Source organism: Rhineura floridana, chromosome 11, assembly GCF_030035675.1.
Source record: "Rhineura floridana isolate rRhiFlo1 chromosome 11, rRhiFlo1.hap2, whole genome shotgun sequence".
Taxonomy (NCBI): domain Eukaryota; kingdom Metazoa; phylum Chordata; class Lepidosauria; order Squamata; family Rhineuridae; genus Rhineura; species Rhineura floridana.
In genome coordinates, this window is record NC_084490.1 from 13,739,247 (window position 1) to 13,758,177 (window position 18,931).

Below are 18,931 nucleotides of genomic sequence, written 5' to 3' on the forward strand. Positions count from 1 at the left end.
ATGAGTACCCGGCATATGCTGGGGGATAAAGAAAGGCCGTGGAAGGAACTGGCAATCCCACCCCATAGATACGGTCTGCCTAGTAAACGTCGCAAGACGTCACCCTAAGAGTCGAAAACGACTCGCACTATAAGTGTGCGGGACACCTTTACCTTTTTACCCAGTCATTAAAGGGTGTGGGTGTGGCTGGCTGGCTGGCTGGCTGGCTGGCTGGGTTATGTGGAATCATAAAATCAGAGAACAGTAGAGTTGTAAGGGGCCTATAAGGCCATGAGTCCAATTCCCTGCTCAGTGTAGGAGTTCAATTTAATGAGTCTGATAATTGGATCGTTTCTAGCCCTGTCTGAAGATTGAACCTGGGCCCATCTGCTTTCAAAGCAGACACTCTATCACTGAGCTGTCACGTTTCCCTGGAATGTTACTGACTGCTGTAGAAAATGAAGACCATTTTTTTTTATGTTGTGCCAATTCAAGCTACAGTTTTTCAGGGTATAAAATGCTGTCTTTCCTCTTGGGCTAGTGTGTCAGTTTCAGTTACTAGTGCTACGTGGGATTAAGGATCAGTTTTCCATGGAATGTGGTTGGGCATTTGTTTGACAAGTTCTGCTGGATTGCTTTCGGCCTCTCTTGCGATGGAAGATGCAACCTGCTACTCTCTTGCCTGTGGCATTCCGTGACCTCTTTCATGAATGACGATTTATATACAGTAAGTTTCGAGAGGAGGCATGGGGAGCCTGTGGCTCTGCAGATGCTGTTGGGCTCCTTCTCCCATCAGCCCCAGCTGGCATGGTCAATCATCGGGGGTGGTGGGAGTTGTAATCCTGCAACATTTCCCACCTCTGCATTGGAGGTTGTGTGAGTGGTGGAGCACACATGAAGCCCCCTTAAAAAAGGGAAAGTGGTAAATGGCAACACAGATACCACCCCATCAAATGAGACCAGGATATGTATCACTGAGTTGGATCTAAGCCAGCGTTTCCCAACTAGTGGGCCACCAGATGTTGTTGGACCATAATTCCCATTTTTCCTGACCATTGGCAATGCTGGCTGAGGCTGATGGGAGTTGTGGTCCAACAACATCTGGTGGCCCACTAGTTGGGAAAGGCTGATCTAAGCTAATATGAAACTACTTCTTAAAAAAAAAAAAAAAAAGTTAACCTGGAAAGAATCATGGTGAAACCATCCTCTTTCAAGGTGGCTAGAGCTGTTCCACTGAAGAAGAATTCTGTGAAATTTTAAAGCTTGTTGCCCTACCAATGCAGTGTAATAAATGATATGTTTCTCATACCAGCTTGGCAAACCAACACAAGCTTCTAACAGGGCAGTCTTAAGCTCTTTGAGAAGATGATCCCAGCCGGAAATATAGGAAGCTGTCTTATTCTAGTTCGTCAATTGTCCATATAGCTCAGTATTGTCTGCGCTGGTTGGTAGCAGCTCTCTGGTGATGGTCCTTTGCATCTGATTCCTTTACCTCGGGTACAGGGAACCTTAGGCCTTCCAGATGTTGCTGAACTACAACTCCTATCATCCCGGGCCATTGGCAGTGCTTGCTGGGGCTTATGGGAGTTGTGGTTCACCAGCATCTGGAGGGCTAAAGGCCCCCATCTCTATTTTACCTGGAGGTACCAGGAATTGAACCACAGGCTGTTTGCATGCAGCACAGAGCTATTCCATTTTTATTGTGATGAGGTGTGCCTGGTGCCAACACTGTTATCTTTCTAGTGCCAGGTCAAGACTTCCCTCTTCTCCCAGGCATTTTTAACAGCATTTGAATAGTGCATTTTTAACTTGCCTATCAGTTTTTATGGGTTTTAATTTGGTATGGTTTTAAATTTGTATACTTGTTTTTAATGTTTTTAATTGTTGTAAACCGCCTAGAGAGCTTCGGCTATGAGGCAGTATGGAGAAAGAAAGAGAGAGAGAGAGAAAGAGAGAAATCCAAAGCTGGGGAAAGGAAAAATCAGAGATGAACAAAATACTGAATCCACAGCCCTGCCTGACTCCTGCTGTCTGCTCAGAGTTCTCCATCAGTTGTCCTCCCATGGAGTTCTACAGGAGGGAAATTTGCTACGCCAGGTCCAGGGCTGGTGTAGTTTTCTCTCTGGCTTGGGGGTGTGGTGGCTGGGAAAGGAAGCTTTGGAAGACTTAGGGGAAGAACCGTAGCTCAATGGTTGAGCATCTGCTTTGCATGTAGATGGTCTCAGCTTCAATCCCTGGTTATCTCCGGGCAGGGCTGGGAGAGAGCCCTGCCTGAAAACCTGGAGAGCTGCTGCCAGTCAGTGTAAACAATACTGAGCTAGATGGACGAAAGGTCGAACTCATTATAAACCAACTCCCTGTTTTTCTCGATTCACATTAAGGCCACATCTCTTTCCCCACCCACCACCTCATGCTATAGGCACACCAGTGCTGAATGAAGGGATGGCCACAGAGGTTTCTGCAGCCACAATGACCTCTGCGGGCATATCTCCCTCTGCCTGTGTAGGCAGGAGGGAGGCAGCTGTTCACCCACCTTGCCCCTGGTCGCCAGTGTTTGGAAGGGTAAAGCCTCTGGGGCCTGATAGCATCTGACCAACAGAATCCCTATAAGACAATTTGAGGTGGTTGGTCAAAGACTCTTCCAGGGACCATAGAATTGTGCCCTTAGAGGTGTTTTTTTTTTTTTAAATACCATATGTGTTTGCTTTTCTCTTCTCTCACTGTCCTTTATTCTTTCACACTTTGTGGAAACCTGAAGCAAAAAAGATTGGAATGGTACAGTTGATGTGATCCACACGTTTCTTAGCTTCAACCCACCAATAGAAAACTAGGCCTCAAAGTCACAATCTTCAGCCATGACAACAAAACTCCCATTCTTTAACGAGCATTTCTTATCAAGAAACTTGAGGGTGGAGCCTGCTGTGGCCTAGTGAACTTAAGATTTAATGACTCTCTGATGGACTGTTTACTGTGAAATGAAATTATGTATTTACATAATGAAGGGAACAGAGGGTTGGGACACCACCAAAGTGGGCGGGAGGCTTTCCTCTTCTGAGTATCGGGACAATTACTCACAGACTCCTGAGAAAGTGGCTGGGATGTAGGCAGAGGTTGGATGGAAGCGAGCAACAGAAGCAGGGTCCTTGTGAGAGGAAGGGAGAAAAGAGAAGAAAGGAATGATGGTGGAATGGAAGAGAGAACAACTGCTGGATGTGGGATCAGAGAGCTAGGTCAATGGGAGACCAGAGGAGTGTGGGTGAGAAGCAATAGGGCAGAGAGCAGAAGACTCCATGAAGCCTGTAGAGTAGAAGATGCCATCAAGTGTATCTAAAAGGAGCAGGGGTGAAATAAGCCAATACATCTGACCACAGCCAGGACATCTCATTGCTTTTGGTCTTGCTATATGTGGATGTCTAGTTCTTGAAGACAACTTGGGAGTAGGGCTCTTCTAATCTTTGCCCCAATAATACTTCGTGAAGTATTATTCACAGAGGGTGAGCTTCACTGGAGCAGGAGAGTGTGAAGTCTGGTGGATTGCTGTGCTTGATACTAATTACTAGTGGCCGTGAGAAGTTTTTAAGAGTCGGACTGGTCTGAAAGGTGTCAAAAGGCAACAATCAAAGGCCAGGATTAGCACTTGCCTCTCCTACCACTCAATCCCCGTCTCCTAGAGTGACCTTCCCACCCAACGCTGCAGAGATGGATCAACTGTTGGTAGTGAAAATCAGCTGCCTGGCAGGCCTGCTGGTGATCACGCTCATTTGTGGCCTCATCCCAGCCCAGGTTAAATGGTTCCAGATCAACATGGCCAGAGGTGAGAAGCTGGTGGATGAGGGGGATGTTGTCTAATCTTTGGAGGGGATGGGTTATAATGTAACTATCTGGACTTGTTACATGAGAACAAACATTGAGTTGTATAATACCAGGAAGTCCCCACAGATCTAACCTTTGTCGTTAACCCATTAGGTGGTCATCTATTTGGGTAGATCTTAATTTTCCACTCTTCCTGGTGAATTACTGCCCATGTGTTGCCTTTATAGAATGTTGTTAAATTTGTATTGTGCTGTTTTATTCTTTGCTGCCCTGAGCTCGTTTTTTGGGGGTGGATGGGATAGAAGTAAATGCTTCAGCAATGTAGCCCGTCAAGCGCTGCAGCTATCAAGCTGCCTGCCTGGAAGGAATTAACAATGGCCTGCTTGCTTTAGATAGGCTTATAGTAGGGTTGGAAAACCTGCATCCTTCCAGATGTTGTGGACTAGAACTCCCATCATCCCTGACCTTTGGCCATGCTCTCTGGAGTTGAGGGGAGGTTGGAAGGGCCTTGAGTTCCCCATTCTTGGTTTACAGCCTACCCTGTACAGCCAAAGGCTTGGGGGCAGGTTTCATATTTGTCTTTTTGTCCACATGCATGAAAGCCCATTAAGCCAGAATTCGATAGTAAAATACTTGAACTTCCTGTTAACTTTGCCCTACTATTAATAACACAATGTCAGATGATGCGACCCTATTATCATTCTCCAAAGTTGGCCTTAAACGCTTGCTACGTGTCTTTATGTCATACTGCACTGACAACCATTTAACCATAAACTTCTCCAAAACCAAAATCCTAGCTTTTACAAAGCATACCACAGTCTCCGACTGGACTATTAATGGCCAACAAATCGCTCAGGTCACGAGTTACAAATATCTTGGCATAACGTTTCACTCCTCTCTCTCCTGGGCCCCACATATCCGTGCGGCTGTCTCGACAGCCCGGACAACAGCGAAAAGTATCCGACGCTTTTTCTATACCAGAGGGGGGCAGTTCACTCCCGCAGCTATTCAGGTTTTTAGATCTAAGGTCATTCCCCAACTTTTATACGGTGTCCCACTCTGGATTTGTGCCTATAATTCCTCTCTAGAAGCAGTACTCTCCAACTTTATACGTCAAATCTTTGCTGTCCCAAGGTGCGTCCCGAATGCTTTTCTTAGGTTAGAAGCTGGCCAAACTTCGATTGAATACCAAGCATGGGCTCTTGCATTCAACTATTGGATCAAACTCTCTTATGACTGTCCATCTGGTTATCTAGCATTTCTTTGGAAAGATTCTTATCTTTCACTGTGGATGAAAACCTTTCATGACAAACTTCCCAGATTAGGTTTTTCACTAGAACACTTATCTTCCTTAGATATAGTAATGGTCAAACATACTCTTCGAACCCGACTTAGGGATTTAGAACTACAAAGCTCACTCATTGCAGCATCCAAAGTTTGCTCTCCCCTGTATCACAACTTGAGCTTTGACTCCCAGAATTATGCCCCCTACCTGGACTTTTTAACTGTTCCACAATACCGACTAGCATTCATCAAGGCTAGATTCAACTGCTTAACCTCAGCATTATTGGAAGGAAGATACCGGGGTACACCCTATAATCAACGCATTTGCCCCTGTAAGACGGGCATCATAGAAACACTTTCACACGTTTTCTTTGACTGCCCATTATACTCTCTTGAACGTAATAAATATTTATTTCCAATCACCAAAATTTCTAACCAATCCCCTGAGCATTTGCTACTCTGTCTCCTGAGGGGCTCGAACAGGATTTCTACGCTGTCTGTTGCCAAATTTGTCCACGCAGCCCAAACTAAACGATCACAAATTTTATTATGAATGTCTCATAATGTTTTTAGCCTGTTGTCATAATTCACTTAGATAATTAGTATCTCCATTTTACAGTATATTATACTATCTTATTCATGTACTACCTAAATTCTCTTTTATTTGTGTGTTTTTACTTTCTGTATGGGTCTATGACCGCAATAAATTTTATGTATGTATGTATGTACACAACGTCTCGACTGGGATCAGTCAAGTCTTACAATAACTATGCAAGTAACTCACAGCTTTTCTTGAGGCTTGGATGTTCAAGACACAATTTTAATTGTTTTTAAAGGAAACAAACAGCATCATTTCCTCATGGAAATTTGATACATGCTCATTCTTAAGAAAGGAGGTTCTTTCAGGCATGTGCAGGGAACCGTGTGCTATATTACTCCTTCATTGGTCAATAGTTACTGCTATAAAATAATCCAAAAATTCTGGATTTGGACAACCATGTGAGCTACTACATTAGAGCTTCCTCCCACTGTGTTCGGGGTCAATTGACCCATGCATGTGCCATCCTTGATATCTCTGGGGCCTGATTCATACATAAATTGCATGAAGAGGAATTATGCTGTGGAGCTGGGCATAGTGTTGTCCCCAGCCATTCACAAGTTAATGTCGACTGTTTGCATCAAGAAAGCCCAAGCATGAGAAGCTGACCACACACAGGCTTCCATGTGTTTTAGAATCCTCTGGGATTGGGGTCCCGGACTGAGTGGAAGCCTAGACGTGAGTACTGATATGCTTCAGTGTGGATATTCAAGGGCCAAGTGCAATCCCAAACACAATATCAGGACACAACCAGCAGCGCAGCCTCCTCCACAGCCAGAATGAGTGAATAGGGCTTCAGTAACCCGAACAAGGAAATTGACTCCATTGAAAACATTACAGTACAACATCATTGGGCAAAAGCTCTATCCATGGTGCTGGAAATGAAAGGGTGCTTTAGATTTACAGGTGGTATTCAATACTAGTCCCACTCAGAACAGACCCATTGAAATGGATAAAAATGACTAAATTGTGTTCATTCGTTTTAATGGGTCTACGCTGAATAGGACTTAGTTGAATATAACCCTATCTCTTAATGTTGGTGGACACTGAACTTTGCATATGCATGTGTTAATTCTCCATTATTAGTAGCATTAGTATTGAATCAATGTCTTGCCTTTCAGGAACCAAATCCTTTCAATGTAGTTTACAAGTAACATTAAAATACACTTTAGGATATGGATAGTCACTCTTGTCCCTTTTTGACAATCTGTAAATCTGAAGTCATCCTTAATATTTCGTCCTGCATCTCTTCTAGGGAAGCATCGGCGCATCCTCGGTTTCATAGGCTGCTTTGCCGCTGGGGTGTTCCTTGGGGCATGCATTATGCACATGGTGGCCGACGCACTGGGGGACATCCAAGAGGAAATAAAAAAGCACCGGCAACAGGTGAGTGCTATCACAGTCAGGGCCAACATCACACGCCTCACACAGCATGCATGCATGCATGTCTACCATCACCCAAGATGGCAGTGGGGGCATCAACCCCTTAGGGATGCCCCTGCCATCATCTTGGGTGATAGCAGGCATGCACACTGATGTGCTAATGTGACAGGTTGGTGAGGGTACCATCTGTATCGGGGGGGGTGCCTGGGAGCTCCCACTCTGTGATCCACAGCTGTGGGAGCGTCACCCTCCCATCTAAAGGAGTGCCCTCTCTGGGCCATAGGGGCCCTTGGCCAGCACCCAACCTGGCCACCTGCTGGTGCCAGGCCTGATCACAGTGGTCCCTTAAATCTGAATTTCCCTGCAATTTTTTGGATGGGCCACAGCTCAGTGGAAGAGCACCTGATCTGTATGCAGTAGGTCACAACTCCAAGTCCTAGCACATGAGATCCTGGAGAGTCACTGCCAGTTACAGCAGACCAGAGTTGGGGCCCCAGATGTGGTTGGACTACAACTCCCAATGTCCCCAGCCAGCTTAGACAAAGTTGAAGAGCATTAGGGTAGACAATAATGGGATAGCTTAACACTGGCATCCTAGCTCTGACCCTGTATGGATTAGACAACTTGGCTTCAATGATCTATGCTTGAGTAATCTCCTGTTTGGACTGCTGCAGCACACTGTACATGGGGCTTCCCTTGAAGACAGTACGGAAACTTACGTTAGCACAGAATATGGCAGCAAAATCTCTTGATTTTGGTGGTGTAATACATTATAAACATATTGCACCAGTTCCATTGTTGTTGTTGCCTTCATTGGTTCTTCATCTGTTTCCAGGTCCAGTTCAAAGTGCTGGTGTTGTTTTTTTAACCTATAAAGCCAGCTTGAGACCGAAAGGACCCCTTCTTCCCGTATGTTACCTCTTTGCTTCATAAGACCATCAGCAGAGGCCCTTCTTCAACAAGCACCCCTCCACTCTGGATTGCAGTCCACAAAAGCTTATGCCATAACAGATTTAAGACTTGTTGCCAGTTTTGCTGCAAGAGGTTAGCCCAGCTGCCCCTCTGGAAATCATTCCAATAATTACAGGTGCTGTTGCATTAAAGTTGGCGAAAACAAAACAAAAACAAATGCCTTAAAACATGCACTCATTAAAAAAAACCCCATAAATTTCACTTGTGACATGCAAAAAAGAAGCAGCAAAAGAAGTAGTTCAGAAAGTTGAGCTTGTAGATCTTGAAGTTCTGGCAAATCCTTGCATAGGTGGGAAACGTCATTCCACCTCCATGTTAGATCACTGACTGTGAATTCCTCTTATCCCCAAAATGTATCCAACTCTGCTATTTGTGTTTTGTTTTTTCCCCACAGGGAGTTTCTATGCATAAGCAGAACAGCACCTCTGAAGTTGATGATGATTCAGAGGTATGTGCTTCATCCCTTGAATGCTTCCCCCACCTTTGGGGTTCCTGATCAGATTAGTTTGGGATAGGCGTTGCCAGCCATTGTCATCAGTTTTGGACTTTTGTACCTTAAGTATTGGCGTGGGAGTTGAAAGAGGTATTATTTCTCTTCTGACTCTCCCACGGGGAAAGGGACTGTGAACTGGTCTGGGCCAAGGGGTGTAGGATTCAGGCAGTCAAATACTTGGTGCTGTAGTCAGCCGTAAGAGTGCTCATGACTTTGCAAGAGAGTATGATAATGAGTTGGTTGAAGATTAAAATGTCAAGCTTGTTCCATGTGCGTTTCACAACATCTTAACAATTCTTCTAATCTTGCTGGCTTGGATCTCATTTGGTTTCAGTTACTTATTAAGGATTGACATATATAACCATAACAAGCTTTTAAAAATGCTTATCTTGATTGTTATGTGCTGTTCTGAAAGTTTGTTAGCATTATATTTGTGTTTGATTTTAACTAGTCATTTTTTAAAAAAAATGTTTGCTGCTCTGGAGAGTCTTTTTAGGTTGAAGAGCAAGATACGAATCAATGCATAATATATATATAGCCATGCCAGCTCACTGGGTGACCTTGGGCCAGTCACCAATTCTCAGTCCAACCTACCTCACAGGGTTGTAGTGAAAATAATATGGAAAGAGGGAGAACCACATATGCCATCTTGAGCAATGCTTTTAAAAAAGAGAAAATGGTGTTTTTTGTTTTTGTTTATTTGGTCTTCTAAAATATAAAATATAATCATTTCTGGCACACGGACACACACAAGCTACTATCTGTAAAGCAAAACTTGATGATAAATGATTAACTTTTTTTTTTAAATAACCCTTCTAAATACCTAGCACAGGGATGGGGAAGCATTGGCCGTCCAGATGTTGCTGGACTACAGATGCCATCATACCTGACCATTGGCTATGCTGGCTGGGGCTGATGGGAGCTGTATGACAGCTTTGGATTACAACCTGGAGGGTTACAAGTTTCCCAACCCTGATCTAGCAAACATAATAGAGCCTTGCAGACTGCAGTAAAATGTGTCACAGTTTTTCCACATGTATGCCCAAATAACGTAGGCAGGAAAATAGGTATACAGAGTACAACACAGGAGTGTATATAGAAGGGAACCAGTAGTGATTTGGAGGCCCAAATTCAAGGCTCCATAAATCTTACTGGGTAGCTTTGGGCCAAACAGCATCTCTCAGTTTAACCTACCTCACAGGGCTGTTGTGAGAATAAGAGAGCCATGGTTGAACCATGGTGGTAGAACCATGCATGCCACCATGAGCTCTTTGGAGCAGTAATATAGTGGCAAATTTGGAGGTGCAAGGTCCCTTCATAATAGTCACAGCCATGCCCCCTCACAGCCACACACCCTTCTAAGATTATACAGCCTTCTAAAATATAGAATAATCTAGCCTGGCTTGAATACTGCTTTAGAAGACTCTTCTCAGTGGCTAACATACTCCCCTTTCATGCTGATTGGCTCGTAGAACTCTGGAGACACAGGGACCCTGTTGGGACCTGGCTCCCAAAAAAGTAAAGGGTCTAAGACCCCCTGAGACCCTAGATGACTACACCCCTGCTTTGGAGGAAGAAAGGATACAAATGCCAAAATAAATAAAGCATAAAAAGGTATACTTTTTCATGATTGTGTACATGATGGTGCAAACACAGCCACTGCCAATATATCACCAAATGGTGAGCTAAAGCTTTATTTTGTGATTTATTATTTATTTTTATGTGTTTGTTTATTTCGTATTCCATTTATATCCCACCTCTTCTCCAAGGAGCTCAAGGTGGCATATGTTATTCTCCCCCTCTATTTTATTCTCACAACAACCCTGCAAGGTAGAGTAGGCTGAGAGACTGTGACTACCCCAAGGTCACCCAGTGGGCTTTATATCCCAGTGGGGATTTGAACCCTGGTCTCCCAGGTCCTAGTCCGGCTTTCTGCACCACACTGGCTCTGTTTTGTACACCTCTGTTTCCAAACTGATTTTGTGTGAATGCCTTTTTCTCCCTGCATGGAGGTGGTGTATTGGTGTTGGAATCAACAGCTGAAATTCAGGTGGCCTCATTCCTAGGGTGGCCCTTGATTGCCACCTGGTGGCATAACTTTAACATTACCACCTTGAGAGTTTTTAAAAAGCCACTAGGAATTGTGAAAATGGAAATGGACTGCCTTCAAGTCGATTCTGACTTATGGCGACCCTATGAATAGGGTTTTCATAGTAAGCTGTATTCAGAGGAGGTTTACCATTGCCTCCCTATGAGACTGAGAGGCAGTGACTGGCCCAAGGTCACCCTGTGAGTTTCATGGCTGTTTGGGGATTCGAACCCTGGTCTCCCAGGTCATAGTCCAACACCTTAGCCACTATGCCACACTAAAGACTTATACACCTGTTACCTTTAGTTATACTTCCTAAGTAAATTAATAGAGGAGGACTGTGACGCCCTTCCCTGGTTCTCCCTGTCAGGTTCCCACCTGCTTGTGGCTACTGCCTTTCACTAGGCACCACCAGGGATACCACCAGTCCGGACCGTCCTTTATATGGTTTCTCACTCCACTCTAGCACAGATCTCACTAGATCCCCCTGCTAGGCAGCACCACCAGTCACGTCCTATAACCAATAATCCCAGAGACTTTGCCTGAGTCTCTCTCTAGCTGGTTACTTTTGTGACTGCGTGCTTATGCTGTTCCCAACCCCCTTGTATCTTTATAGATAACGCATACAACTCTGGGTTGCTCTGGATACTTGAATTGTTATTATTCCTCCCTTCACTGCTGCCACCATTAGATACTGTTTCTGTTCAGCCTTGGTAATTACCTTGCCCTCCCTTCTGGTCTATATATCCCCCAGCCAAGGATCAGGCCTTTGGTAAACCAAATAAGTATTTATTAAATATCAGAAATAACAAGATTAGTTTTAGAATGTTTCACAAGCGTATGGTTTCATCTATTCCTGTTTTGTACTTGACTTATTATTAATCAGAACTCCAACTCCCTCTTTCTCCACACTCCTGACCTCCACCCTCAAACACCTCTTTCTCCACACTCCCAACATCCACCCAGATTCAACTGTCATTCTTCCATTTATACTCCCAGCCATTCAAACGCTCAGCCAATCATCCAGCATTCTACTGCTCATGTACTCCCCCCTCCTCTTTCACTCCACTTACCATACCAGAGCTTGGAAAAGTTACTTTTTTGAACTACAACTCCCATCAGCCCAATCCTGTGGCCATGCTGGCTGGGGCTGATGGGAGTTGTAGTTCAAAAAAGTAACTTTTCCAAGCTCTGCGTGTCTTCTATATAAACAGCACTTACCATATTTACACTATAAGCAGGAACATCACAGGGGCCCCCACCCTAAGGTTTTATAAAGCTCACATGTGCATAAACTTCATCATAAATGGAATCTGTAGCTTCAGACATTGTTTGTCATGTAAGGATGCAGTTTGAGAAATAGCCTGTCCAATGCTTCACTGGCTGTGCAGAACTAATGGTGCAGGACATTGAACTGCAGAGAGAGAGCAATGGGTTGTGGGTGAATGAGCAGAGAATTTTAATCTATTGGGCTCCAGACTAGCCCCAGAGGGGGAAACAGAACATCGCAGCATTAATGCAACTGTAATTATGTTGTGCTTAGATGCCGTATTTTGATGTTTTGTACATCATTCACATTTGTGGTTTTTATTCATTTTATTTATGTACTTATGCACATTGAGATTTATTGTTGCTTAATTATGCTACTTAAATGTATTTTTAGTAGTAGCAGCAGCAGCAGTGCTAAATGTGGCATTTTTACTGTATTTTTAATATTGATTTTAAACTGCTTAAAGACTTCTGTTGAAATATAAGGTGATATGCTAAATAAATACATAAAATAAAATAAAATACACTTATTCGTGCCCATCTCTTTGTCTCCTCCCACGGCAGATGTACCCGTTCGGGGAGCTCGTAATCTCATTTGGCTTCTTCCTGGTGTTCTTCATTGAGTGTGTGGTGCTCCACTGTTGCCCCACGGCTGTGCATTCCCATGGCGACCATGATGCCCATGAGGATAACAAAGACCCACCGGAATCCCACAGTTCTTTCCGGGCATTTGTCCTCTTCCTCTCGCTCTCTTTCCACTCGGTCTTTGAGGGCCTCGCCATCGGCGTCCAGAAAGAGAAAACATCTGCCATTCAGCTTTGCTTGGCGGTCCTCATCCACAAGGCCATTGTGGTCTTCAGCTTGGCCTTGAAGTTGGTGCAGAGTGGCACCCAGGGCCGATGGAGGTTGCTATACTTGGTGGTGTTTGCCCTGATGTCTCCCATTGGCATCAGTGTGGGCATTGGCGTCTCTCTTTCCAACAGTGACGGGAGTGGCCTAGCTCAGGCTCTTCTGGAAGGGGTGGCAGCGGGAACCTTTCTTTATGTCACCTTTCTGGAGATCCTTCCCTATGAGCTGCGTTCACATGAAAGCCCCCTCACCAAGTTCTTCTTCATTGGACTGGGCTTCTCTGTCATGGCTCTCATCGCCATTTGGGCATGAAAGAGTGGGCGTTCTAGGGTCTCCATGGAAACCCATCACAACAGCACTTTTATATTCCTCCATTTCCAGAACTACCTCTAAACAGCTGCCATTCCACTGGCTGACTCTAGAGGGAGTGGTGACACTACAAGGCCTTTTCTGTTGGCTTGGCTGGGACCCAACTGCTATTTGATCTTGGTCATACATTTACTGTACAGGTGGGCCCCACTTATATGGCAGGTTCCGCTCCGGACCACTGCTGAAAAGTGGAAATCGCCGGAAAGCGGAACCCATTGAAGATAATGGTGCACATTGTGAGAAAATGACGCGAGAATGGCGCACGATGAGAAAAAATTGCCGTAAAAGTGGAACAAGCACCTTAAAGCGGGGACTTTCCCTAACTGAAAGTCGCCGCATTGGCGGAATGCCGAAAAGCGAAGCGCCCTAAAGTGGGGCCCGCCTGTAGTCCACTATCTTTCCACTTTAAACAGTCTCTGGGAAGAAGGACGGACTGTTAAACCACTTTGGCAGTTGTAGCTCTGTGAGGGTGAATAGAGGTCTTCTAACCACTCTTAGCACCCTTAACAAGCTACAGTTCCCAGGATTCTTTGGAGGAAGCCAGGACTGTTTAAAGGAGAATAATAGTGGAATAAATGTATGGTGTAAATGTGGCCCTAGACTCCTCTCTTCCCAGAACTTCCTCTTATCAACTGCCAGTCCACCTGGCTGCCTTGAGACAGTGTGGTGCCATAGCAAGGCCTGCTCTGTTGGCCATTTAGTTCCTCTTTTCATAGAACTGTCTCCTGGTAGTAGCCATGGTACCTGCATTTGCATAATGTTTGTCTTCCTGTTTATTAAATTATAAGCCATTCTTTTAAACTGTGAACCACTTTCAGTGCATGGGCAGAAAGGTGCTATATAAATATAAGTAAATGAAAATAACCAGCAATCCATGTAAAGAAAAATGCAAGAGGAACACCAAAGAGACCAAGTAATAGAGTGTGAGAGACAGCAACATCATTTTAACTTGGCACCTTGATCTATTGGAAGTCCATCATTATCAGCAGAATTCATCAGCAGTCGTATCTATAAACAGAACCAATAAACCTACATAAGGAATATACAATCTACACGAAAGACTAGATGGAAAATATGGAGGGGTTTCCTGCAAGGAACTCTGGATCCAGTAGGATACTGACAAAAGAGAGAATGGGACTTTTTTTTAAAAAAAAGGCTGCTTGTAGGTTTTGAGAATGTGGATGAAAATATACAGTTAAAGATTTGTATTACATTTTTGTCTGTCTTAGGGCAAGGTGGGTGAGGGAGGGATGTTCCTGTTATATGTCAGGGTGTTCCCATGTGTGTGTGTGTGTGTGTGTGTGTGTGAGAGAGAGAGAGAGAGAGAGAGATCGGTGGAGTGTTTTCACATGAGTGTGATATCAGGTTGTCATGCTGCAATGTGAAGGTGCACAGAGCCAAGTTGGCATGACCACAGGAGACAGTTTGGGAACACCTGTGCTAGGACTATGATCCAGAGGGTCTATTTTTCTGTTACAATTCTTGTCAGTGCTATACTTTGTGGTGAGGGTACTGTTGATGTTCTAGAACAAGGGTGGGGGCCCTTTTCTGCCAGTGGGCCAGATCCAGAGTTCCACCACTTCCAGCAAGCTACTTTTAGAGGTGGTTGGGACCATCTACCTGCCAATCATCTGATGTCACTATGACATCAGGTGGCTCATTGAGCTCAAGTCATACAGCAAAGGAAGATCCCAACTTCAAGTCACTGCTGGTCAGCTAATCAGTGCTGATTTCAAGCCCTGATTTTAGCAGGGTTTGGCTTTCCTGAGTGGAACCAGTCCCGGAGGGGGGGTATATTTGGTGTCAAATTTAGAAGGTGCCATATTGAAAAACCCTATTTGCCAAGGTATAATTGGGTGAACATTTTAAGACTCTAGAGCTGTGGTTCTTAACCTGACACTTTTTCTAGGGGTGCAAGGCCCAACCAAAGATTTTGGAAAACTGTCATTTATCTTAGCTAAGTTAGGCTAAAACACACATTAAAATAAAATAAAATAAATGAATGGTATTTTTTCAGGGGGTGCGAAAGCATATTTTGGAAATCTAAGGGGTGCTGGCAGTGGAAAAGGTTAAGAACCACTGCTCTAGAGTGTTCCTTTGCAGCTATGTGTTTACTTGTCTCACATCTGGTGCCATGTATGATACCAGGTGAGGTCTAGGTGGGCATGACTTGGGGGAAGCAGCTCCACAGGCCCAAACTGGTAATCCATCTGGGCCCAATTAGACCCACAGGGAACTCTGATTCTTTTTTTTAATCATTTGTCTTTATCCATCAATATAAATGCCATTTTTCAGAGCAGAGCATCTGGACTAGAGCTTTCTTTGCATTGCTTTTCTTAAAATGTTTGTATTGATTTTCAAACAAAGTAACAGCAAATTCCCTGACCCCCCATTCCCTTCCCCCCTCCCTTCCCCCTTCTCCTCCCAGATATATATATAACAAACCATAATAAGGCTATTCAAAGGTACATGCAAAACACAAATCATAATAACTCTCTCACCCCAAAACATCTTTCCACAGATGAGAATGAGTTGTAGGGGGATGGAAAGTATGAGCTTGAGAGTTTACATGCGCAATAAATTTGTACCATACTTTGATAAAGTTGTCCTCGTCTTCGCTGCCATGTAAGGCTCTCATTTTTTCATTAAATGCCTGATCTCTGTGGAGCATTTTTTCATTAAATGTCTGATCTCTGTGGATCTGTTGGCAGAGGAACATCGCCAACTGATTGGCCAGGACGCTAGTAAAGAGTTTGGCATCTTGGCCTATTAGTGATATCGGCCTACAGGAATCGGTCAATTCTGCATCCTCTCCTGGCTTTAAGAGTACTATTATTCTGGATTCCTGCCATGATTGGGTGACTGGGCCACCAGCAAGGATTAGGCTGAACAGGCCTGAGTTTATTTATGAAAAAATGCTTGTAAGCCCATCTTATGCCAGGAACTTTGTGTGGTGTTTTACTTTTTAATTGCTTTGTTCAGTTCTTCAGGGTTAATAGGACTCTAAAAATTCTCACTGGTCCTCTGACAGTTCCTTTTATCTTGGAATTGAAGTCAAGTCACTTCTGGTGCATCTCCTGGAGTATGTCCACGGGTGTTCTCTTCTTAACACCCCCTCCATACACATTTCCTTTTTATTGGGTTGGCCAACCCATTAACATTCCGAGAGCAAAAAGTAATACTCATTGCGGTAGTTTGTGAGAGCTTGAGAATTAAAAATGTAAATGTACTGCCTTCAGGTCGATTCCGACATGGCAACCCTATGAATAGGGTTTTCGTGAGGCTGAGAGGCAGTGACCGGCCCAAGGTCACCCAGTGAGCTTCATGGCTATGTGGGGATTCAAACCCTGGTCTTCCAGGTTGTAGTCCAACACCTTCACCACTACACCACACTGGCTCTCTTGCATGAGAATTACCTTACTCTTATAATTGCATGTTTGTAAATCATATAGGATTTTTTGAAAAAGAGCTCTGCATAGTCATTTTAAGTCCTCCTTACCTCCCCCAGAAAGCCAATTATTCTGTAATCCCCTCCCCCCCAAATAAACAACCAAACCCAGAAGAACTAATCTAATAATAGTATAATAATAGTAATAATAGTATTTTTCACCTGCACGTCACCACTGGGTGGGTATCTCCATAGTTCCCATATCTGGGGAAAAAATATACAGGGGAGTGTTACAAACCCACCGTATATATACCCTCAACCCTCAAATGCTATAGCAGACCTGTACAAGTGAACATATAAGTAAGGAACCAGCGTAGTTAGACAAAAATGGTGCAATGTCTTGTAGTCAGTCTTGCTTGAATCAAAAATAAGCAAGAAGTAATGTAGAAAAAAACCAGGCCATATTGCAGCCATGGCTGCAGTCTTCAGCGCAGATTTGGGCTCTCAAATCTGAGTGGGTGTTTTGGTTTTCTTGTTCTTTTGTTCTCAATTGCGTCAATTGCGTCTCATCCGAAGGCTGCAACCCTATCTTCCTGTCCACCAGCTCCCACTCGTAGTACATGCTCTGGTCACCTCTCGTTTAGACTACTGCAATGCGCTCTACGTGGGGTTACCCTTGAAAACAGTCCGGAAATTACAACTGGTACAAAACACGGCGGCTCGTTTACTTACGAATAGCCGCCGTTATGATCATATTACCCCAGTGTTATACAATCTCCACTGGCTTCCAGTTATTTTCCGGGCTCAATTCAAGGTGTTGGTATTAACCTTTAAATCCCTATACGGTTTCGGCCCAGTATACCTGAAGGAGCGCCTCCACCGTCATAAAGTGTGCCGCCCTACAAGATCTGCCACTCAGGGCCTTCTCTCGGTTCCACCGACTAAAGTGGCTAGGTTGGTGAGGACTCGAGAGAGGGCTTTTTCTGTGGCAGCCCCCACGCTTTGGAACTCCCTCCCAATGGATCTTCGACATGCCCCTTCCCTAGATATATTTCGCCGGGGCCTGAAAACTTGGCTTTTCCATCAGGCCTTTACGACCTTTGAGACTTCCAAGGTGAACTAGTCCTAGAACTGTAATATGAACAATCTACTAAATACTGTAATTTTTGCATTGTACTGTACTGGCTATATTGTTTATTGTATTTTATCATGTTTTATTGTACGCCGCCTAGAATGGCCACTGGCTAGATAGGCGGCCTATAAATTAAAGTTTATTATTATTATTATTTTTCTTCTTGCGTTGCCAATCATAAAGATAATCATAATGGCGGTCCTCTTCGTTTCCACCCTCCTCTTGGTCCTGGCTTTCCTCATCCCCATGCAGTTTTAATGAGGCGAGTATTTTCTGAGCTTCAAGTTTAGTTGCCGCTGTAAGTGTGGGGTTGACATGTAAAACTGTGAGCTCGAAGGGGTAGCTCCATTTGTAGTGGATCCCTGCCTCTCATAGTTAGTCAGTGTATTCCTTGAATGTCCTCCTCTTTTGGAGTGTTTCAGCACATAAATCATTGCAGATTTTAACTTTCGCCTCTCCACATAGCAGTTTTCCTTTTTCCTTTGTGGCCTTCATGATGTTGTTCTCAAGTGGGAAATGTGCCATTTTGTCAATGAGGTTTCTTGGGCATTATCCCTATGCAGGCCAAGGTGGTAATGCTCTATGGGCCCTTTCTACATTCTTCCATTCCTAAGGGGGGAAAGGTCTCTTTCAGTCAAGTGATTAGAAAGGCTCTCACATCAGCACCTTCTAAAGACTCAGGCACCCCTCTTACTCTAATATTTTTCCTGCAGCTGTGGTCTTCCCATGACTCCATTCTGAGTTGGAGTTCCAAAGTGGTTGTAGTAGGCTTCAAAATGGCGGCCTTATGCCTCATGCTGAGTTCATATGCCACATCTGCTGTTTTAGTAAGATCTGCGAGATGTCTAAGAACCTCTGTTGTAAACGAAGCATATGCCTATTTCCATTTGTCTTTAATTTCTGCTTTGAATTGTTTGAGGATCTCCACAAAGGGCTCCAGTCCTCTTTATAGAACTGCACAGATTTCCTTGTTGTGGTGGGGCCTTGATACGTATTTTCCACTGCAGGTTCAACAGGATCTCTTGCTCGTAACATAGCTTGTAAGTGACTTTTCTTTTGTTCCAGATAATGCAGAGGACATCTCCTGCACTCCATTATGATTATAATTTGATTCCTCCAATTGTATTAGGCTAAAATACACTTTTATAAGAGGGTTTGGATGGGAACCAGTGAGTTAAGCCACCATCTTGACCAGTGATGTCACCACCCTTGGGATCTCTGATTCTGAAGTCTTTAATGAAATTGAATGTCCTAATGAGATCAAATCCCCCCTTTTCCTTGCCTGATGTTCATGGATGTGAGGTCTAATGGTT

At 44.1% G+C, this 18,931-nt stretch overlaps 1 protein-coding gene across 1 annotated transcript; it reads left to right on the forward strand.

Annotated features, from left to right (window-relative positions):
- The first annotated feature begins 3,001 nt into the window (after window positions 1-3,001).
- On the forward strand, window positions 3,002-17,772 carry SLC39A2 (solute carrier family 39 member 2). The gene is made up of 4 exons (XM_061589502.1): window positions 3,002-3,793; window positions 6,930-7,060; window positions 8,424-8,477; window positions 12,445-17,772. The coding sequence occupies exons 1-4, from the start codon at window positions 3,679-3,681 to the stop codon at window positions 13,039-13,041; spliced, it is 897 nt and encodes a 298-aa protein (XP_061445486.1). The 5' UTR covers window positions 3,002-3,678; the 3' UTR covers window positions 13,042-17,772.
- The last annotated feature ends 1,159 nt before the right edge of the window (window positions 17,773-18,931 follow it).